Raw genomic sequence first — 20,138 nt, 5'->3', positions numbered from 1 at the left:
TTTTAATTTCATAGATCTTCTCTGCAACCAAAAGTGCTTCAAATCTTTTAAGATAAAGTTTTCATTGATTGTTTATAGCTGTTTTTTACTTTCTGTTTACCTTCATCTGCACCAACAAAATCATTGTGTTTTTCACCAATTTGCTTCTGTATTTTAAACTACATTCCATTTAAAGTTCCCATTTGTGAAATCACAGCAAGGACATAATCACATTATGTAAAACTGCAAATAACATTTTCTGCTTGTCACAACCACCTGGATTCAGAAAGGAAGTTATTTAAATTCTTTGTGGCACTTGATGTCCTTGACTATCTAACAGGAGAGGCAGCCAGTTTTTGTGGCAATTTAATCAAAGCTTCGACGTGATGTAATGTTGAATGATCAGAGTATGCAAAGGAAAAATGAGTGTGGGAGAGCCTGGAGGAAATTAGAACTTATGATCTGTAGTAGGATTAAATGCAATATGTAAGAATTTCAGTTTATAACATTCACAAGTAAACTGAAATTATCAACAGAATGTGGAAAAATGTATTTCAAAGACATCTATTTATTGTGTTGCAGAAATATTTACTGAAGTTGCATGAAGCATGCCAACCAGCTAGCCCTGGTCTGTCCTTTCTCATAATACCACCATCTGTCCAGAGGTCTCATTTATAAAACTCTGCAGAGAATCCACACTGAATGTTTGCGTACATACAAATGAGGAAATGTATGTATGCCAAAAAATATTCTGGCATACGCCCAACAATGCGCAGTTTCCTTTTATAAATCCCAAATCAACTTGGAAATGTGCGCACGTGGATCCACCTCATATACTGCCCTCTCCACACCCAAATTCAATGCAAATGCCTCATGAATGTTAATGCATGGAAATGAGCTGCTGATCAATGGTTCTTGTCACTCTTGTCAATGGTGCACATATTGTATACATTCACTGTCCTCTAGTAGTGCGAGGACAGTGACAGTCTGTGTAGTCCATGCAGCATTGTGCACAAGTAGCACCGTGGTATTTATACGTTTACAGCGATCAGATTGACTATTCCACTTGCCAAAATGACCACAATCATCAGTGTTATCCCCCACCCTTGGATATCATTTTAAATTGGAAGTTTGATACGTGAACACGATTTATTTATGTATTTAAGTTTAGTTACTGTGAACGCGGCCTGCATTATCATTAGGACTCACAATGAGGATATAGAGTGTAACGATTGTGCAAGAGCTGTCACCGACTTTATTTCCACACTATCTAATTTACACAATCCACATCTGCTGGTTGTGAAGATGCACCGGGTGAGCTGACTGGAGAAGGCAGAGTGTGTGTGTGTGTGTGGCAGCCACAGCACTGTCTCGCACTTATTGTTATCTGTGTACAGTATTCATTCTTTGATGATATCTGATGTGATCTTGGATTTCTACAACCAATCATAATACTTTCTTTATCAAGCAGTCCGGCCCTGTCCATTGCTCTCCAGGGTTGGGGATGTGATGGTGAGACGGTGCTGAGGAAATACTGATTCCAGATTTGCGTTGGCTGATATCTTTTACATTTAAAAGGTGTTTATGGAATAGTTATGCTTCACTAGTACAGCAGCGCAAGTACAAATGACACTGCGGGTTTGAATGTCAATGATAATGTGGATCGATAATTGACATTGATATAAAGTGAAGTCAAATGTGAGATGTATTATTATGCACAGAATAATTTTATTTCTAGTCTCCTTCAATTCACCGTTTGTGCCAAGACGTTTGTATGCAATGTTTAAAAATGAGACCCCAGACCACTAGCTAAACAGCTAATGGAGCTAACTAGCTAACAGCAGCTGCAGTTATTGGTTACTCTGTTGATTTACTGACCCCCATTTGTTTGGAGTATCAATTTAAAGGGAGAGACACTTCAGAAAATCACAGAGACAAATATTTCTATTGTGTCACAGATGGAGTAGTTTCACTGCCCCATATATGTAATGATAACAGTTGTAAGATTCTGCCCAGAAGAAAATGTCACAGATGCAGTAATCAGTGCGTATGCTACTTATCAAGCTTGTATATTTGACTCTGCTAACTGTAAATTGAGATCTACACACTGTCAAATATTGTCATTTTCTAACTAAATTGGAGGGAAAAATAATCCTTCTAACACCCAGAGCAGTACAGTAAAGCCATGTTTTTGCTGGTAGGATCATCCAAGGCGTCTCATAGTAGGTTTTTGCCTTTTAGAGTGTCCATCCAGTGTGTCTCTGCGGAAACGACTCACAGCACTCTCAACCACACATACAGGTAATGATGTGGTACCCAAACACACACACACACACACACACACACACAAGCACACACACACACACGCACACACACACACTCTTTTTCATGGCAAAGTGCTCCTCCAGTTGCAAAACAGCGGAACACAATCAAAAAAATTTACAAAAAGGCACATTTGACCCCAGTGCTCCTGTACTGTGAGATTCAAGTGTAAATGAGCATCTGTAGCATGGCTGTCGCAGCTCTTAACCATAATAGAGACAACATCCCCTCTGAGTGCACTGTTCAGCCTGCTGAGTTTTGTTAGCATAGGGGCTAACGCTCAGATGACAACGTCCATTAGCCTGAATGCTAGCCAGTGTCAGGCCTTTCTAGGCCAGGAGTCCAATTGGTCCCTAGTATCATCAACCGTCGCCAAGGCCGTGAGTCTCTTTACAAGCTGTCTCGTGGTAATACAGAAGTGCCGGTCCATACCCCATGTTCACCCCATACCCTCTTTTTTTATTCCACACACCACCTCAACCTTGGAGCAAAGGTGGGGTGGGGAGGTGGTCGTAGATGGTGGGGGTGTAGGTTGCTAATCATCCCCTCCGCCATACAGGTCAGCCAGCTTGCGGAAGCGCGGACCCCAGTCACCGAGGTAGTCGTAGTCCTGGTCTCCGCAGCTTGAGGAAGAGTGCAGGGAGCTGAGGGAGCCAGCGGTGGAGCCACTGCCCTCGTAGTCAAACACCAGCAGGGAGTCGTACGGCGGGGCGGTGGGGTCGTTGTCGGCTGCTTTCAGGCCCTGAAAGGAAAAACAGAGGAGACAAGACGGTAGGCAAAGAGTATTGTCATGGCAAATAATAACAGCAGAGAGGGCATCCTTATCTAGCTCCATGGTAAAAAACAAAGAAATCACCACTTTTAGACTGTCAGAGTGTTGAGGACAGGTACCCATATCAAATAAGGCTTGGTGGACTTTTATGAACCTTATAAATTAAAAAAGCAAAGCAAATATAAAGAAAGTAAAACAGTATAAATAGTGCTGTCACCTGAGGACAGTTTATTAATTCAGTTTATTCAGTCATGAAAATCAATCAATGAAGATTTGTCTCTGATTAAAATGTCTTCCCCAAAATCAGTGTAATTGGTTGGGAGGTCTATTGAAGTGTAAAATAATAGTGTTTCAGAATGGAAAATCCCTGATTTTAATATAACGTACCTGTTTAAAGGCTGGTTAGTGTTAGTTAAAGGTGCATTTTGTAAGATCTGGACATAATTTAATTTTAAAAAATTCATAAAATGAACTAACCCTATCAACAGAGGGTGAAGAAGTAACAACGTTTTGTCCAAGGTGCCTATGTATTGCATTGCAGAGATTTCGACTGCTAAGCAGCCAGTATGGGCCGTCTCTTCTTGTAATAATACCTCTTGGCCTGAGAGGTGATAGTGAGTCGCTGTAGCCTCGGATGAAGAAGTTGAGCTGGCTGGAGGGAACTACCGCATAGAAGTTTACAGCAAAGGTTTACAACTCAGCCAGTTATTAAGTAAACACAAAGATACAGAAGCTCCAGAAAACAACTTTTATCATCATCTCAAACAAAAACTGCTCAAAAGAAACCACATCTGGGCAGAGAAAAGAAGCGATGTAAAAAGAGGCTAGACCACAGTACATTTTGCCAGGGCTTCCCGACGCTGGAGACAGCTCTGGGGAGTAAAAAGATGAACACTCAACATTTCTTTAGACCAGTAAGTAACATCTTAATTGTCTGTTTACTAAAACATATATTTAGTGTAACTAATGACAACAGAAACTGTAATAGTGAGCTTGATGTGAGTTTTCTTGTTACTTTGGTGTTGCTAAAACTGAGCTAAGTAAGCTATAAACGTGTACACAAAGATTACGTGATTGTATATGTGAAGATTATAAGATAGCAGTCCTATTTTGACCAACTGTTGGAGGTTCAGCAGTTTGGTTGAGTTTTGCGTATTCTTGCTGTGCTGTCAGTTATTAGCTGCCTTTCTTTATAACAGATGAATGTAAAAAATTGTAATTGTATGGACCCAGTAGTAGACAGACAATTAGCGTTCAATCCATCATATTGTAATGATTTGGTATTACGGTTATGAGATTATGTAACTTCGCTATACATTTTTGAGGACCTTACAAGGTTTATTACGGGTGTCTCACTGTAGCAAGGACACTGTAAAATCTTGTCTACAGTTAATAAATCATGAAATTCCTGCTCCAGGTATGAAGAAACAACCAGGCCTGCAGAGCTGGAAGATCCCGCCGCATCAACCATTGGACCGATTGATAGTAACAAGAAAGCCTAAAGTGGCTGAGGATCTCACTTATTTGTACTTTGTAAACCGTGTGCCCTGTTAAAACCATGTGGCTGTCTGAGGAACACATTTTTCTCTGTACTCCATGTTTCTGCTATGTGACAATGTGAAATCGTTAGTTTTGTACACAAATGTTCCTTACTTTCTTTTGAAAAGAGGGTAGATGGCTCTGTGATGTATGTATTATGAGTACTGACATCATCAGTCATCAGTGAAATAATTCATCAATCCTGTCTGTAATATTAAAATTAACGTACTAATGTACAGAGGGTACAGAGGGCTTTACAAAAAACATTCCAAACGCTAGTGTTCACACTGTATATATCTCAGCCTGATCAAATCACTGCTCACACTAAATAAACACAGTGCTAACATGTTCTATTAAAAACAATGTGTCTGAACTAAGCTAACTGCCCTGCCACATCTTTGTTTATTTGGGACCAGAATTCCAGTCCAGCCACCCCCAGTGATGAATTACATCAGGTGACATCTTTGACCATCATCCCATGACACATTCTCTACACTGTGAACTTTGCACATCCCGTGATGAAGAGGTTTGCACAAAACTGTACAGCTTTGTAAATCTAAAAAAATACATACTTGCTATAGTGTATTTATTATAGTATTGCCTTATATTTTATTATAATTTTTGTAGCCTGATTAGCCTAATTAGCCTACATTTTTTTGCGCCAGACACCAAGGCAAATTCCTTCCTCTAAAAAGGAGTGGAATTTTAGTATTACACAGATATGTTTGTGAATTTTGTAAACTTTGTAATAAATCACGTGTTGACAATAACTGAAATGAAACATTCCAAGCTGCTGGAAAGGTTTTTGTGCCAGCTTTACTCACATGTGGGTTACAGTGGTTGTTTAGTATGCCTGCTTACACAGACCTGTGTTTGTTATACCAACAGAAGGAGCTGTTTTCAGAATGTAGTATCAATGTATACCTCTTAAAGTTTTATTTAGTGCTTACTGTGTAAGAAAAGAATGCAACAATGCAACGGTGGTATGGTGAATGTGCGGGTAAATAAATACATACTTAGCAGGAATTATTTCTGTCTTTACAATTTTAACAACTTGCAACAATGAATATGCATAGAAATAAATAAAATAAATTACAAAAAGGGTTTTGAACTAAATATTGAGAAGGGGGGAAATACTGCCCCCTATTTGTTAGGGAATTACAAACTGAGGCAAAAGCCAAGTCTGTGTGAAAGTTGCAGAGGCAGAATGGGGGGACAGTTTCGTTCTGCCTCTGATCTGCCGGTGGAGGTAGTAGCAGAGCCACAACAGAGGCGAGACGATATCTGTGTGAATGGAAACACTGGCCGCGCGAGAGAGGGGTGTGTCGGTCTGATGGTGTTCACAGCTAAACAACTAAACAGATCCTTCACTCATCAAATAAAAGATAAATGTCCCACATTTCAACACACAAAGCAACGTTACAGGACCAAACAACAGTAATGTGGTGGCAGGTAGTGTCTTAAGCATCTTATATGAGGAAATAAAAACTTGAAAATAGCATAGAAGATGCCCCCGCCACTTGTAAATCGTTTGTGTGGCAGCATTTTGGGTACCCGGTGGTCGACAGAGTGACAGACAAGACACAAATGTAAGCACTGTTAGAAAATAATGCCATACACTGCAGCTAATGCGACAGACACCTACAGAACCACCACAGCTCTCTCCTAAAATCAACCGCGCCTGTGAAGAAAATACTGAAATGCCTTTAAAACTAAACTTCCACAGTCAAGCGCTAGGGCCACGGCAATCATGAAATACATCAGCGTTTTCATTGCAGCAGATATAAGGCCATTTTCCCTGGTGGAAAATCAGCATACCTTTCCATCCCTGCTACCTCCAGTCCAAGTGAATGTGTCTTTTTCAACTGCAGGAGACACAGTTAGTGCCCAAAGGCCTCAACTATTGCCAGAAAACTTAGACATGTTTATATTCTTGAAAAAGAACGTGACCATATCTTAGGCTGGGCAGTGTAGTTGTAGCCAGCTCTCAGCTCTGTATCATGCTTGAAGAAAAATTTGGTCAGTCTCTGTTTGCACTTTAAGTATTGAGAGAGTACTACTTTGAAAAATAAGACTATGAAAAACTTAGTTATTTATGTTATTTATACTGTTTTAATTTTTATTTTTGAGTTCAGTTAGAAGGTCACAGGCAGCTTCAATTAGAAGTTAAAAGCTCACACATAGTTATTCAGGTCTGATGAGACTCATGAGAAATCATACAGGAGAGAAGCCAGTCAGTTGAGTTTGTGACAAAACCTTTTATAGTGTTTACATATTGTATCATGTCTTGTACTGCATATGATAATTCAAACTCAGCCAGAATGTAGAACTGCAGTGACATTCATTAAAGATGATTACTAGTTAAAACATTTCAAAATGGACCTGCATTGTTCTGCATTCTGTGACTTTCGATTGAATAATATCTTTAAGAAGTTTTCTTAGTGTTAAAATCTTGTCTACTTTGTTCTCTTGAACCCAATATCATGTCTTGTCTCGTCTCGTGAGCTGATCGTCACAACCCTAGTGGCTTTCACCCTGTCTGTCCTACTGACTCATCACATTTGCATCCAAAAACAGCGTCTGTCCCCTGCAGCAGAGCCAGGCATCTACTGCAGTTGACTGGTGGTGATTATGTGAAGCTATTTAGAAGCTATTTAGACTACCTCATCTGATTGAGAGAATGCCAAGAGTGTGCAAAGCTGTCATCAAAGCAAAAGGTGGCTACTGTGAAGAATATAAAATATAATATTGTTTAACACTTTTTTGTTTACTACATAATTCCATATGTGTTCCTTCATAGTTTGGATGTCTTCAGTATTGATCTACAATGTAGAAAATAATAAAAATAAAGAAAAACCATTGAATGAGAAGGTGTGTCCAAACTTTTGACTGGTACTGTACATAGAAAAATTAAATAGCCTGGATCTTTAAAAAATAAAGGAATGGCCTTGACACAGGGACGAGCAGGCAGACAAAGGATCAAAGTCTGATATATTATAAGATAGGAATAAATATTTGTAATTGTAGGCTCAGTCATATGAAACACAGTAGACCTATACCTTCTATAATGTAGCCTATAATGACATGACAAGACAGAATGTAAATTCAAGTGCGCTCAGAGGATTAGGCTTCATCATTAGGCTTACGAAATATAGCTTGTTTCAGTCAAACAGAGAGATTCTTTTTTCCGGTAGCAGAAGGTCAAAGTCATGCACGGTGTGGATGGATTCTTAAAAAAACAACAATAAACTCTTCACTTGGATCTGGAACAGGGATTTTAACCATTACGTGATCTAAATATATTACTAAAATGTCTTTCTTTTGTAATGTAACTAGATCCACCTCACACGCTTATTTTGAAACTATGGGTGGGGTAGGTAGGAAGTGTAGAACAGTGCTTGCTTTCAATTTACAAGTATTTAAGCCAAGTTTAGGAAAGCTAACATTAGAGAGGACTAAATATGATTACATAATATAATAATAATATTAAAAGTAAGAATAATTGCTATTATTATAACTTTAGGGGTGCTAAAATAAAATATAGGTGTACCTGAGCACCCCTAAATAGAGTCTAAAACCACCAATGGGAGAAAACAACGAGAGAATTATAAAAATACCACATTTAAGCCTATGATAAATTGACTACAAAATTCTTAGTCGACTGTTAGTTATTACTAGTGACTACACATCACCAGCAGATTGGCTGGGTGTTCAATCCATTGCTTGGCACCTTATCAGCGGTTGCTTTAGCAGGGGAGTCATTTGACATATAAAACCTTCACACACAAAGCCTGTGTTTGATGTGGGATAAAGAGCATGCACATTCATAAGAGATGCATGTCACAGCTTAATCCAAGGAATTCCATATGCATCATTTCTAAATCAGAGAACATGGGCAACGAGCCCATATGCATCTGGATGGTGGAGGAGGCACTGTGAGGATCACATTCTTTGATTTCTCCAGTGCTTTCAACACCATTCAACCTCTGCTACTGGGTGAGAAGCTGCAGGTGATGGGTGTTGACGACGCATGGATCTCCTGGATTACTGACTACTTGATAGGCAGGCCACAGTTTGTCCGTCTGGGCAGTGTCCTGTCTGATGTGGTGGTCAGTGATACAGGAGCTCCACAGGGAACTGTGCTTTCTCCCTTCCTCTTCACCTTATACACCACTGACTTTCAGTACAACTCTGAGTCGTGTCATCTGCAGAAGTTTTCTGACGACTCAGCTGTTGTCGGGTGTGTAAGAGAGGGAGAGGAGGGAGAGTACAGGACACTGGTGGACAACTTTGTTGAGTGGTCCGAACAGAATCACCTGAGGCTGAATGTCAACAAGACCAGAGAGATGGTGATTGACTTCAGGAGGAAGAAGATGCCTTCACAGCCACTAAGGATCAGGGGGGAGGTGGTGGAAGAGGTGGATGACTACAAGTACTTGGGAGTGGTGATTGACAACAGACTGGACTGGAAATCTAATACCGAGGCTGTGTACAAGAAGGGGATGAGCAGACTCTATTTCCTGAGGAAGCTGAGATCCTTCAACGTGTGCAGCAAGATGTTGGAGATCTTCTACCAGTCTGTTGTTGCCGGAGCAATTTTCTTTGCTGCTGTGTGTTGGGGCAGCAGCATCAGAGCCAGCGACACTAACAGACTTGATAAAATCATCAAGAAGGCTGGCTCCGTACTCGGTCTCAGGTTGGACTCTTTTGAGACAGTGGTGGAGAGGAGAACGCTGAAGAAACTCTTATCCATCATGGACAATGATCAGCACCCTCTCCATCACACAGTAGACAGACAGCGGAGCACCTTCTCACACAGGCTGCTTCAGCTCCGCTGTCGAAGGGACAGATACAGGAAATCTTTCCTGCCACATGCCATCAAACTGTATAATAACAGCTGAAACTCTGGTCATAACACACAGTCACTACGCACTTTATATGTTTTTTACACTGTTCTGCACCTCATCTGTTCACTGCACCTTATACCTTATGTTGCACTACCATTAATACTGCTTGTGTATACACCAACACTGCTCATTTATACATTTTTATACATATTTTCTGTATATATACATTCTTATATTACACTTTATATTGTTATGTTAATATGTCTAGGTTGTTCTATTTTTTTTTTTTTTTTTTTTTTTTTACATTTTTTTATACTGCTATGTTAATATGTATAGGATATTCTCTTTATTTCACTGTGTTGTCATTCGTCTCTGTGTGTAATGCTGCTGCTACACCTCAATTTCCCAGCTTGGGATCAATAAAGTATATCTATTCTATTCTATTCTATTCTATTGTTTGAATTATATGCTGAATACAGCTGTTAACTTTCAGTTCATCAAAAAATAACAAAGCCATGTTTGTACCAGAGATTTTCCACACAACACTGAGACTGAGAAAAGAATTTATGGGGGAGAGAGCCACTGGACACTGACAATATCTACTCCAGGATTATACTCCAGTAATCCTGTAATATTTTTAAAGTAACTGTATAGTAAACCTAAAAGGGTATATGTTCATGCTTTCATACCAAAGCAATGTAAGATCTAAAACCGCCTCTGATGAGCATTGTTGATCTTTAATCTGAACATTCACTTTCCCAAAGAAGTGGGACTCGAAAAATCAATCACAAGCCAGCCTCTAAAACCTCTTCATGGACAGTAGGGAGTGTTGGGGAGAAGGCAGGAAGGAGGGATTATTGAGGAGGGTAGAAGAGAGGAGGATTTGGGTCAGGCTGGACAGATGCCGCCACTATCTCCAGGAGGAGATTCAGCAGATTACCCAGTGCCGCCTCAATTTATCTCAGTCTCTTATCCCCCCCCCCACACACACTCTCACACACACACACACACTTTCACACACACACTCTCTCTCTCTCACACACACACACACACACACGCACGCGCACGCACACACACACACACACACACACTTTTTAGACATATACATGATGTGTACGAACTCACTCTAAGCAAGCTGGAAGAGTAAAAGTACTATCTGAAATTACATCTCAAACTATCAGTAGAAAAATGCCTCCCCCCGCTGTTAAGAATGGTGGAAATGAAAGCAGTAAATCTGATAAGCTGTAGAAATGTTTTGTGGGCCACGTCTGTTGTCTGACTCAAGTCACTTCTGTCACTCTGAAACTCAATGGGACAAGAGAATTAACACAGAGAGAGTGAGAGGGAGAGGCAGGGCAGGAAGCATCAGCTTGTCATGCCTGCTGGATTAAGCTGTCTAGATCAGCTTGCCATGCCTGACAGCTCATTATTCATAGCTCCACTTGGCAGATGTCTTTATGAATGCCGACCAAAACACACACACTCGCACACACATACAATATGGAAGCAACTAGTGCACGCAGAGCAACATGATTCTGCTGCATCAACAATGATTACTCTTCATGCCCAAGATTACCCTGTCTGGGAGTTGTGCATTCAAAATGTGATGACAGTTATGAGCCTTGTTAAAGAAAGAGTTCAGTCTCTTCAATACGCTGATCTTAATCTGATTAACTCCGAGATTCATGTTAATCCATCTGAGAGAGTATAACGCTTTTAGGCTTAGATCAGACCTGTACTGATGCAAACCAATGACATGTATTCAAATACAGTAGGCTAGCCCTCTCACTTGGGCTATACTGGACTTTCAAATGAGATGGTCCTCCTGAGGAAAATGATAGCATCATTCATTTCTTCAAATACTTAAATATGATTTATGCTAAATTAGATTGTTCTGGGAAAAACTTTTGACCAGCTTCAAAATGCAGGGATCAATATTTTGGTAATTACACGGATCAAATGGCAATGGATGATGTGAAAGATCCACATTAGCACCAACTCTGCAAAATTTGGCATTTTCCATGGTAAGCTGGTAACATTTGCGAACAATGTGTAAACACAACCTTATGTAGCACAAAAGGGTATAATAACGTTACCCTTACCCTCTGTAATAGATGGGTGGAAGATGATGAGAAAACTGGCCTCATGTCACCTACAGTAGCATTTTTAGCAATTTTGTGGATTCCTTGTGATGGTAATGTAAGAGAAATGAGCAATTTGAAAAGCTTAGAGGCAGACCTATTACTTACACAGTAATAGTAAAAGTTAGAATGGTGTTTAATGGATGTAAGGATATTGGTAATGAACTTGTATACCCAAAAGCAGACATAGAGCCAAGTCAGTCATGGCCACTCATCCAGTATAGTCTGGTTGTATGTACAACCACAAACTGCAAATATTGTACCCGAGCTCTGGGGGTCCGAGCACATCTAAGTTAGCATCTTTACAGAGTGAATACTACTAACACTATCATTATTATTATTATTATTGCTTAGCCAATTTGCAATGCCTCTACAGCCTTGAAAGAGCTGCCAGTGCATCAGTTATTATGATACGCCAGTTCCGCCCACCATCCATAATCACTTCCCCAGTAACCTCCCCAGGAAACTCGTGGATATACTAAGTGTTCACTGTGTTCCATTTTACAGTAAGTACATGGGACACCGCCACAGAGTTCCCTTTACCTCAAACTGTCCTTTTAAGAGCTGAGGATGGTCTGCAGCCAATCTGTGGGATTAACTAAACTCAATGGATTTACCTCCAATGAGGGAGCCAGACTGTGGCTATGTCTGAAGCCAGCTAATCCTGACCATAAGCAAAGCTAATTAAGAATTACACGTACACTTCACTCTGTGTTTCTCTGCCTCTCACTCCCTCTTGCTACACTATGTCTGTTTCTTAAAAAAAAACAAAAACAGTGTTGGCTGTTGTTGTGCATCCTCCTGCCAACCACACACCGTCTCATATCAATGACACTACTTGTGTATGTATTGTGCATACACCCGAGGATCAGGTTGTACAACTGAGCTGAGAACTAAATACATTTTAAATCTGCATTATTTTGTGAGTGTACTTCCCTGTTTGAATGTAGGCATTGCATTCTGTTTTAATTAGCAGTTATCAAAGTCTTTGAATGTTACAGTGGGTCAGTCCCCATACTGGCACCTCCAAATGGCAACTGTTTGAAAAAACTGTTGGAGCTTCAATATCCCTAAATCCCATAAGGTGATGAGGTAAACTGCACACATCTCAGCCAGTCTTTGATGCTTTATACCAAAGGATAGAAAAAGGGAAAAAAGAGCCAACGTTGGCATATCCAGCTTTTTTGGACACAGTGTTTGCTTACTGCTGTCGAAAAGACAGTTTGTATTTCACTCAAGTTGTGATTCATCACTTCCTGTTGTCTGAGAAGTGCATGTGTCCAACACCAGAATTCAATCTGGGCAAACTGATTGAATGTCAGTAAGTGAGGATGGGACACCCTTCCCTGCTATGGTGTCACACTTGCTGGTTTAGACTGAAAAGAACGCTGACATTTTTCACAAAGATGTTAGACTAGGGCTGGGCAGATATGGCCATAAAATAATAATGTCATATTTTTAGGTTATATCACTATACACAATATATATCTATGTCATCCAGGGGCAAAAATCAAATATTTTTGACCAAATAGCTCAAAATTGATATTGCAACAATTTATAGGGATGACTGTTGATGCTTTCAAATGTTTACACAATGAGATTTTTTATAAATAATCATCAGTAATGTGGATCTAATGATCAAGTGGGTAAAATCAAGTGTAAGAACAAGTTGAAGAGTCTGGTAAGGTCAGAAAATGACATCACTTTGCTGAAATGCAGCCTTTAAAACCAGGAAAAGACAACACTTATGTCATATCACAATATAACCATATAATATTGATGACACAGTAAGATTTGTGGATTCCAGATTTATTTGTGCATTGTCGTACCTCATGGATGAAGTCTCCTATGTCTCCTGGGTGGGGGGCAGAAGAACGGAGAGGGTACTGGTGGTCATGATGGAGAGGCCTCTCATCCATACGGCGGATCCCCACCTTGACACAATCTGACTCCAGGGCATCAGGCTGCTGCAGCTGACTGAGATCGTAATCCTAAAGACAGACACAAAACCACAGTCAATTTTAGTTATATCGCCCAATATCACAAATCGTAAATCTGATCTCAATAGTCAGGATTGTGGAAAAATAAATGCCTTCTGGTTAAAATCTGTTTGGTGAAGCATTCTTACAAGATTAGGAGTCTAAAGCCATGCTAGCGGCTCTGTGAGACTGTACTTAGGTACTTCTGTGCAACATGCTATATGTCAATGCCAGCATTCTAACATGCTTTCACTAACAATTTTAGCATTTTTAGGTATAAAACATATTTACCAAGTTCATTATCTCTGTTTGTCAAGACATTTTAGTCTGAACCAAAGTGGTGGCCCGACTGAACGGCACAGACAGACATTGCCAACCCAAGAGCCAGACTGCTAGCATAGCAAAAAAATATATATACATATTTTGTCCACTTTCAATCCCAAAGTTGCCATTATGGGGAGCCACACATAAGGGTTGCTGTGCTAATTGTAGTCATAACATATGACAACATTCAGAGTGGGAAATCTGGGGGAGCCAGGGTAGATTGGCTCCTCTTAATGAGACATGAGCTCCCCTGAAAACAAATGTTGGGGGTCACTTAAAACTGCCTGCGCAACCATATGGTATAGGACATTCTGAGTCACTATATTTTATAGACAAGACTGTTGAACTTAACTCAACCTGATTGAGCCATCTCTTCCACTCAGTTGAGGTATGTTAGGCTAAAACAATCCACTAGATGTCACTGTGTCTGTAAATGGTATCCCTTGTCAGTCCCTCTCCAACCAGAAAGTCAAAAACAAGAAAATCACTCCAGACATGTGGACTCCGTTTGCTGAAATTTTGAAAGGTAAGCATACTTTTTTTGAAATATCACACAGTCAGAGGCCTTACTGAACAGAATTATGTAATTTGATACCACAAATAAAGTCTTATAAATGTCAAATAATTTTTTAAAAACCTACTCTACCAAACGGTTGATTTGTCACTTTATGGTAAAGGTAGCAAAATTAAGCTAAGCTAAGATACATTTAATGTTATTCCATCACAAATATACTGAAATAATGTGATACGTATAATTTTTGTACACTTCTGAGATGTTTTCAAAGTAAACCTAGCAAAAAATATGTGGAAATAAAACAAGTACTGGTAATACAACTAATTCCAATTTCCAAATTGACATATGCTGGTATACTAACGTTTTGACCATTGTATGTGAGTATGTGGTTTATTTTTTTCTTTCTGTTTTACAAATAACAGATGGATTGTACCTTGTATCAGAAAATCCTCAAGAGTCCTATGCTGATCTGAGTGATAACGATGACCAAATAGTGGATCCTGATTATCAGCCCACAAAGGCAGAAGTGACTGGGGACAGTTCTTTTGAATCCCTGGAAGATGACAAGTTTGCCTCAACAAGCTCTACAAAGCTGCCTCACAAGAAGAACAGAAAAGGGAACAATACCCTAAAAACATGTTTATGAAGGTTCTCAGTCATCCAGGACATGGTAACTCTAAATGCTATATCGTCGGCAACTGGACTTGTTTCAGTTTCTTGAAGACGTTTCACCTCTCATCCGAGAAGCTTCTTCAGTTCTAAAAACAGTTTCCTTGGAGGAGCCAGATGACACCCCTGACCCAACTCCTCCCTCAGGCCCAAACAAGGCACAATGAGAATCTGGAAGTATGAAGACATTGAGGAATTCCAGGTTCCTGATTCAATATTTGAACCCCCTGAGGCTGTACAGACACCCTTGCAGTACTTTGATGATTGAACACATTGCTCATCATACCAATCTGTACTCTGTCCAGGAGTTGGGGGATCCAATCAAGACTAGCCCCGAAGAGTTTGAAGATTTCCTGGCAATCCTACTCTTTATGGGTGTTTTCAACATCATCCATGACCTGCTACTCTTTCACATCCACCTTCTTCAATGTTGCCCTAAGTGAGCAGTAGCAGACGCTACCTCTAGGGGCCAAAGTAATAACAACACTATGCAAAACCATAACACAGCCATGGCTTTCTGTTGTCTTCTGTGACAACTATTTCACAAGTTTCAACTTGGTCCAGAACCTGCATATCTCCCTGGGTGTCAAGTGTATCAGCGCTGTGTGACCAGACTGCATCTAATCTGATCTAATTTGAGTATTTGTGCTATTGCACCACCAAACAGATGAGGTCAAGATGGAAAAGTTAGAAATGCTATGTTTTCTTGTTTTTTGCAATATTTTCTTTTGTTGAAAAGAAAAACAGCAATGTTTTGTAGCATACCACCAGAAATAATGTGGGTCCATTCTCAAAAAACAACAACATTTTTTTTGCTGTTTATTTCTTTTAAAAAGTTAGATTAATTGTTTTTGGTATTTGTATGTATTTCAGTACTTTCACCATGAACTGAAATCTCGACCATTTGATAGAGGCCTATATTTAAAAAAACGTGGGGTCTGTTGAAAAAAAAATCATTGTTGTTATTGTTGCCCCAAGGGAATAAGAAATGCAATGAAAGTTTTCCATTGCTTTTTTCTTGGTGGGGTTGTTAAAGGGTTAAATATTGACAGTATACAGTATATTTTCTTGCCATGAATTTCTATTTTTATGTATCTTTATCATCATGAATAATGCTTAAAAAATATTATTGATTTATGATTCATGCATGAAGGTAAGTTATCCCTATAATTCACTTTAATAAGCTACTGGTATGCATGCAATTCTTGCCATCACCATCGAAGTGTGGTGGCACAATATCAATATAATAAGTGTCACTCACTTTAACTCACTTTTTTTAAGAAAAAAAAAACCCAACAACCTTTTAGTCTCACTCACTTTGTGAGGCAGCTGATCCCCAGCCTCTGTGGTCGCTTCTGTTTTAATGTAAGGGCTTTTCCCAATTAACTGTTTAATTCACTGTTAACACTGTTTTGTATGTGACGGGTGTTGATGAGGATTGGATCACTTCTAGGCAGCCTGGCCTATTTTTGTTGGTATTTAAAATGCTTTTGTGTGCTTGTGTGCTTGAGTGTTGTTATAGGCTGTTTTTTCATACCTGGTGCTTGCATTTGTCATCAAAATTGTAGTGAGAAATGATTGTGCTCAGCTGTATGTGATTTGTAAATTTAACTGGTGTGTGGCCTGGCATGTTCAAAAATTCAACTCAGCGTTGCAGTTTGGCTCACAGCTTATAGTATATTTTGAATCCTTCATGTATTGGTGTGTATGGAGCAGAATGTTGACAGCCAGAGTGGAGGACTCAACTGACAGAGTGGAGAAGAGCTGTAAAACATTCTAAAAACATTGTCTTCAACTTGCTCCCATTCCCACAATGTTCACTCAAACAGCGAAATGATGATGATGATGATGTTGATGATGATGAGTTTGTGCTGGTCACAACAATGTGCTGCTGGAAGGAATTGGACAAATACATTTGGATTGGTTTAAATGACAGGAGCGCTGACCAACTGCTGCATTAAGTCCCATTAAACTGAGAGGAAAAATATCTGGAGGCAGGCAAACACATCCACTTTTCTTAACTGCTCCACTAGCCACATTTTCAACAATAAACACACAAAGTGCTCATTCGACTCTTGTCGTTTCAACCATATCACCATTTTAGTGATAGCAGTTACTAAGGGAGAAACATGATAATGTGAGGTGAGCCTCAGCTAAAATCTCTATAAAATCAACTCTCTCTGTCGTTTACCACTACCAACTTCATTACCATCACCACTGGTGACAGACAGACAGACAGACAGACAGAAGACAGAAACACAGAAAAATTAAAGCTCCTTGTAGTAGCTTTAAGAAGCAAGAACAAGAGTCTTGTTAACACATACCATTTGAAAAAAAGGAAGGCTATTAGGCATGTTTAGCATTGAACATATAATCTACATCCTCAGCTCCAACTATTTTCTGACATTGCCTCTATACAAGCTTAAGATGGAGTTGTTCACTTTAACATTGTTGCAGCAAAGGCGATATTTTCTTTGTAATATGTGTTAGGTAGCTAAGGTAAAGTAAGATTGATTGGTATTGCAGTCTTTTATCTACATGTAAGCTGGTCTGTGCAGTCTTGTCGGGAATCAAGACAAGCACCACTAACTACAGAGAGAACATTTGCATTAAATTCTCCTCTAAATCATGCCATTTGGCCTCTTTTGAGTCTTTGGGCTCTATGTTACACCGGGCGCAAAGTGGTGCACAGTGCAAGTGTCATTGCTAGTTTCAGACTAATGCAGTTTTCATTTTCATGCCCAGCAATGTGCAGCAATAGCAATTGTACTTAAGCCCACTTGTGCCGTCCTGGGCGGTTGATCCTAAAGTGAGGTTTGGTCATTGCTATCTTGAGGCGGCAGAAAGTGACTGCGCCATAGACCAACAAAAAGCTTGTCAAAAGTCTGTTTTCTGCTATTTCAAGAGTGCATTATTGAAATAGTAAAATGCACCGGCACAGCCAGCGTCACAACGTGCATACACTCTGAGTTTGTGTGTAAACAATGTATTAGTAAACACTGTGCTGTACTCTTAAACAGGGGTCCTAGCACACTTGGCTCTTAAATCCATAAATCTGTGCACCTTACTTTGCGCACAGATTATCCGTCGTTTAATTAGCAAAATGGACTTGGACACGCCCTAAAAGCATTTACGCCATTTGCCTTAGACCAAGCGCCATAGTCCGTTTAAATAGGGCCCCTTGAGTCTCTGCAGCTGGCTTGAGGTTTAATTAACTGAGGTTTAATTAACAAGGACTGCCATCCTGTCTCGATGTGTCTGTATTTGAGTCTGTATGTGAATGGGGGTTTAGTTTTGGCTACATGATGACGGGAAATACTGACAACTTAAAGCTCAGGGATTTAGGGGATTTACTGGCAGAAATATAGTATTCATAATAATGTTTTCATTCATGTATAATCACCTGAAATTAAGAATCATGTTTTCATAACTTTGAAGATGTTACTGACATAAACATTAACATTAACATTCAGACACTAAATGTTGCTCTCCATCTCCCCCCTACCATTGCATTCACATTGCAACCGGTATTTACATCCAGCTGTGAGCGACCGAGCAACACAAACACAAGTGTACTAGTGATTTAAATAGGATGTAAATACCGGTGTGTATCTATCGCGAGTTCTTGTTGATCTTGTCTGGCGCGGCTTCCGTAGTGCGAGCGGCTGTGAGGGAGACTCCAGGCAGATATAGCATAGTGACTGTTTAGGCTAGAAAAATGTACTAAATGACATCGTTTCGAGTAAACTCTGGATATCGCCACTTCAGGACACTTGGATTGCAGCGGACGAGCAGTATGGAGGAATATTACAACGTTTTTGTGTAGTTTTATGGACCTTTTCGTCTCGGGCACAATTGACGCTGTTAAATGGATGTTTGCTGCAGGAGGGTACCCCCGCGGGTCTCCAGCTGCACTTTGAGGAATAAGAAACTACACCGGATTTCTCATCAGCATGAGGGTGAGTCGATAATGACTGAATTCATTCTAGAGTGAACTATTCCTTTAAGCCAATTATGCTCACGTAAAGGTAAAGGTAAAGGTAAACAAGTAAATTGGACGATTCTCACTTGATTTCAAGTTTTGCTTGTTGTAAACCCTGATTCAAAATCCATTTAAGACCAGACATGTCACAAAGATGAATCACAGCTGTACTCCATATTTCCTCAGTAGCAGCTACTACCAACAGTGTGAACCACACGTTGGTGTAAAAATTGAGTAAACATATCAGTAATGTATCAGATTAAAGACCATATCGAAAAGTAGACCCAATCAGACTTGTAAGATTGGGTGTGGTTATTGTGATTATATGTGTCACCTGAGTCACCAAGGAAGTACAACAGGACATTTCCCGCCATGCTAGCAACTCTTAGGCTGTACTAAGAGTGCGGGTCCATCTCCAAGATAGGCATTAACTCTTCATAACACCAAGTGGCAGTAGATTGTATTCATCATTCAAAATAGGGAAACCACAAGACACAGGACTGTGACGTACAAACCATTGTTATGAGGCAGCGTTTGTTAGACCCCACTCCCACTAATATAGCCAGTTCTAATCAACAATATGTCAGATAAAATGTGAAGCGAAGAGGCAGAGACTAAAGAAACCACACTAAATGGGCGAAATCACATCGATACCACAGCGACAAGTTTAAGGGGCTTTCCATTTCTTTTTCTGTTTCTCTTCTGTGCACTGATTCTCTTAGCTGAAGGTTCCACCACTGATTCACTGTTGGCCTGGTGTGTCAAGGCCTTTGTGAACAGCAGAGCTCAATGCTACCACCAGCCTGACAACATGCTCGCAATAACACTGCTAACATGCAGGTATAATGTTTACCATGCTTACTATTTTAATTTAGAATGTAAACATGCTAACATTTGCTAGTTAACACTATATTAGTATATTAGTGAGTACAGCTGAGGCTGGTGAGAATATTATCAGTCAAATTGTTTGTTTTCCAGCTGCCACCAATGTTTGTCCAAAGGTTTGTTTCCATCTCTCTTGTAAATATTTCAGCTTCCAAGTAAAAACCATGACCATGAAAAATCATGGG

General features: G+C 39.8%; 1 protein-coding gene across 1 annotated transcript in view; it reads right to left on the bottom strand.

Annotated features, from left to right (window-relative positions):
- Nucleotides 1-2,695: 2,695 nt before the first annotated feature.
- LOC141004533 (cadherin-2-like) overlaps nucleotides 2,696-20,138 on the bottom strand; it is a 124,303-nt gene continuing 106,860 nt past the window's right edge. The window contains exons 15-16 of the mRNA XM_073476073.1: nucleotides 13,430-13,591; nucleotides 2,696-3,043 (exon numbers count right to left, since the gene is read on the bottom strand). Of these exons, the coding sequence (XP_073332174.1) occupies nucleotides 2,837-3,043; nucleotides 13,430-13,591 (369 nt within the window). The 3' untranslated portion in view covers nucleotides 2,696-2,836. The remainder of the gene's footprint in view (nucleotides 3,044-13,429; nucleotides 13,592-20,138) is intronic.

This window comes from Pagrus major, chromosome 11 (assembly GCF_040436345.1).
Source record: "Pagrus major chromosome 11, Pma_NU_1.0".
NCBI classification, from domain to species: domain Eukaryota; kingdom Metazoa; phylum Chordata; class Actinopteri; order Spariformes; family Sparidae; genus Pagrus; species Pagrus major.
This window is presented reverse-complemented; position numbering and strand designations above follow the sequence as displayed.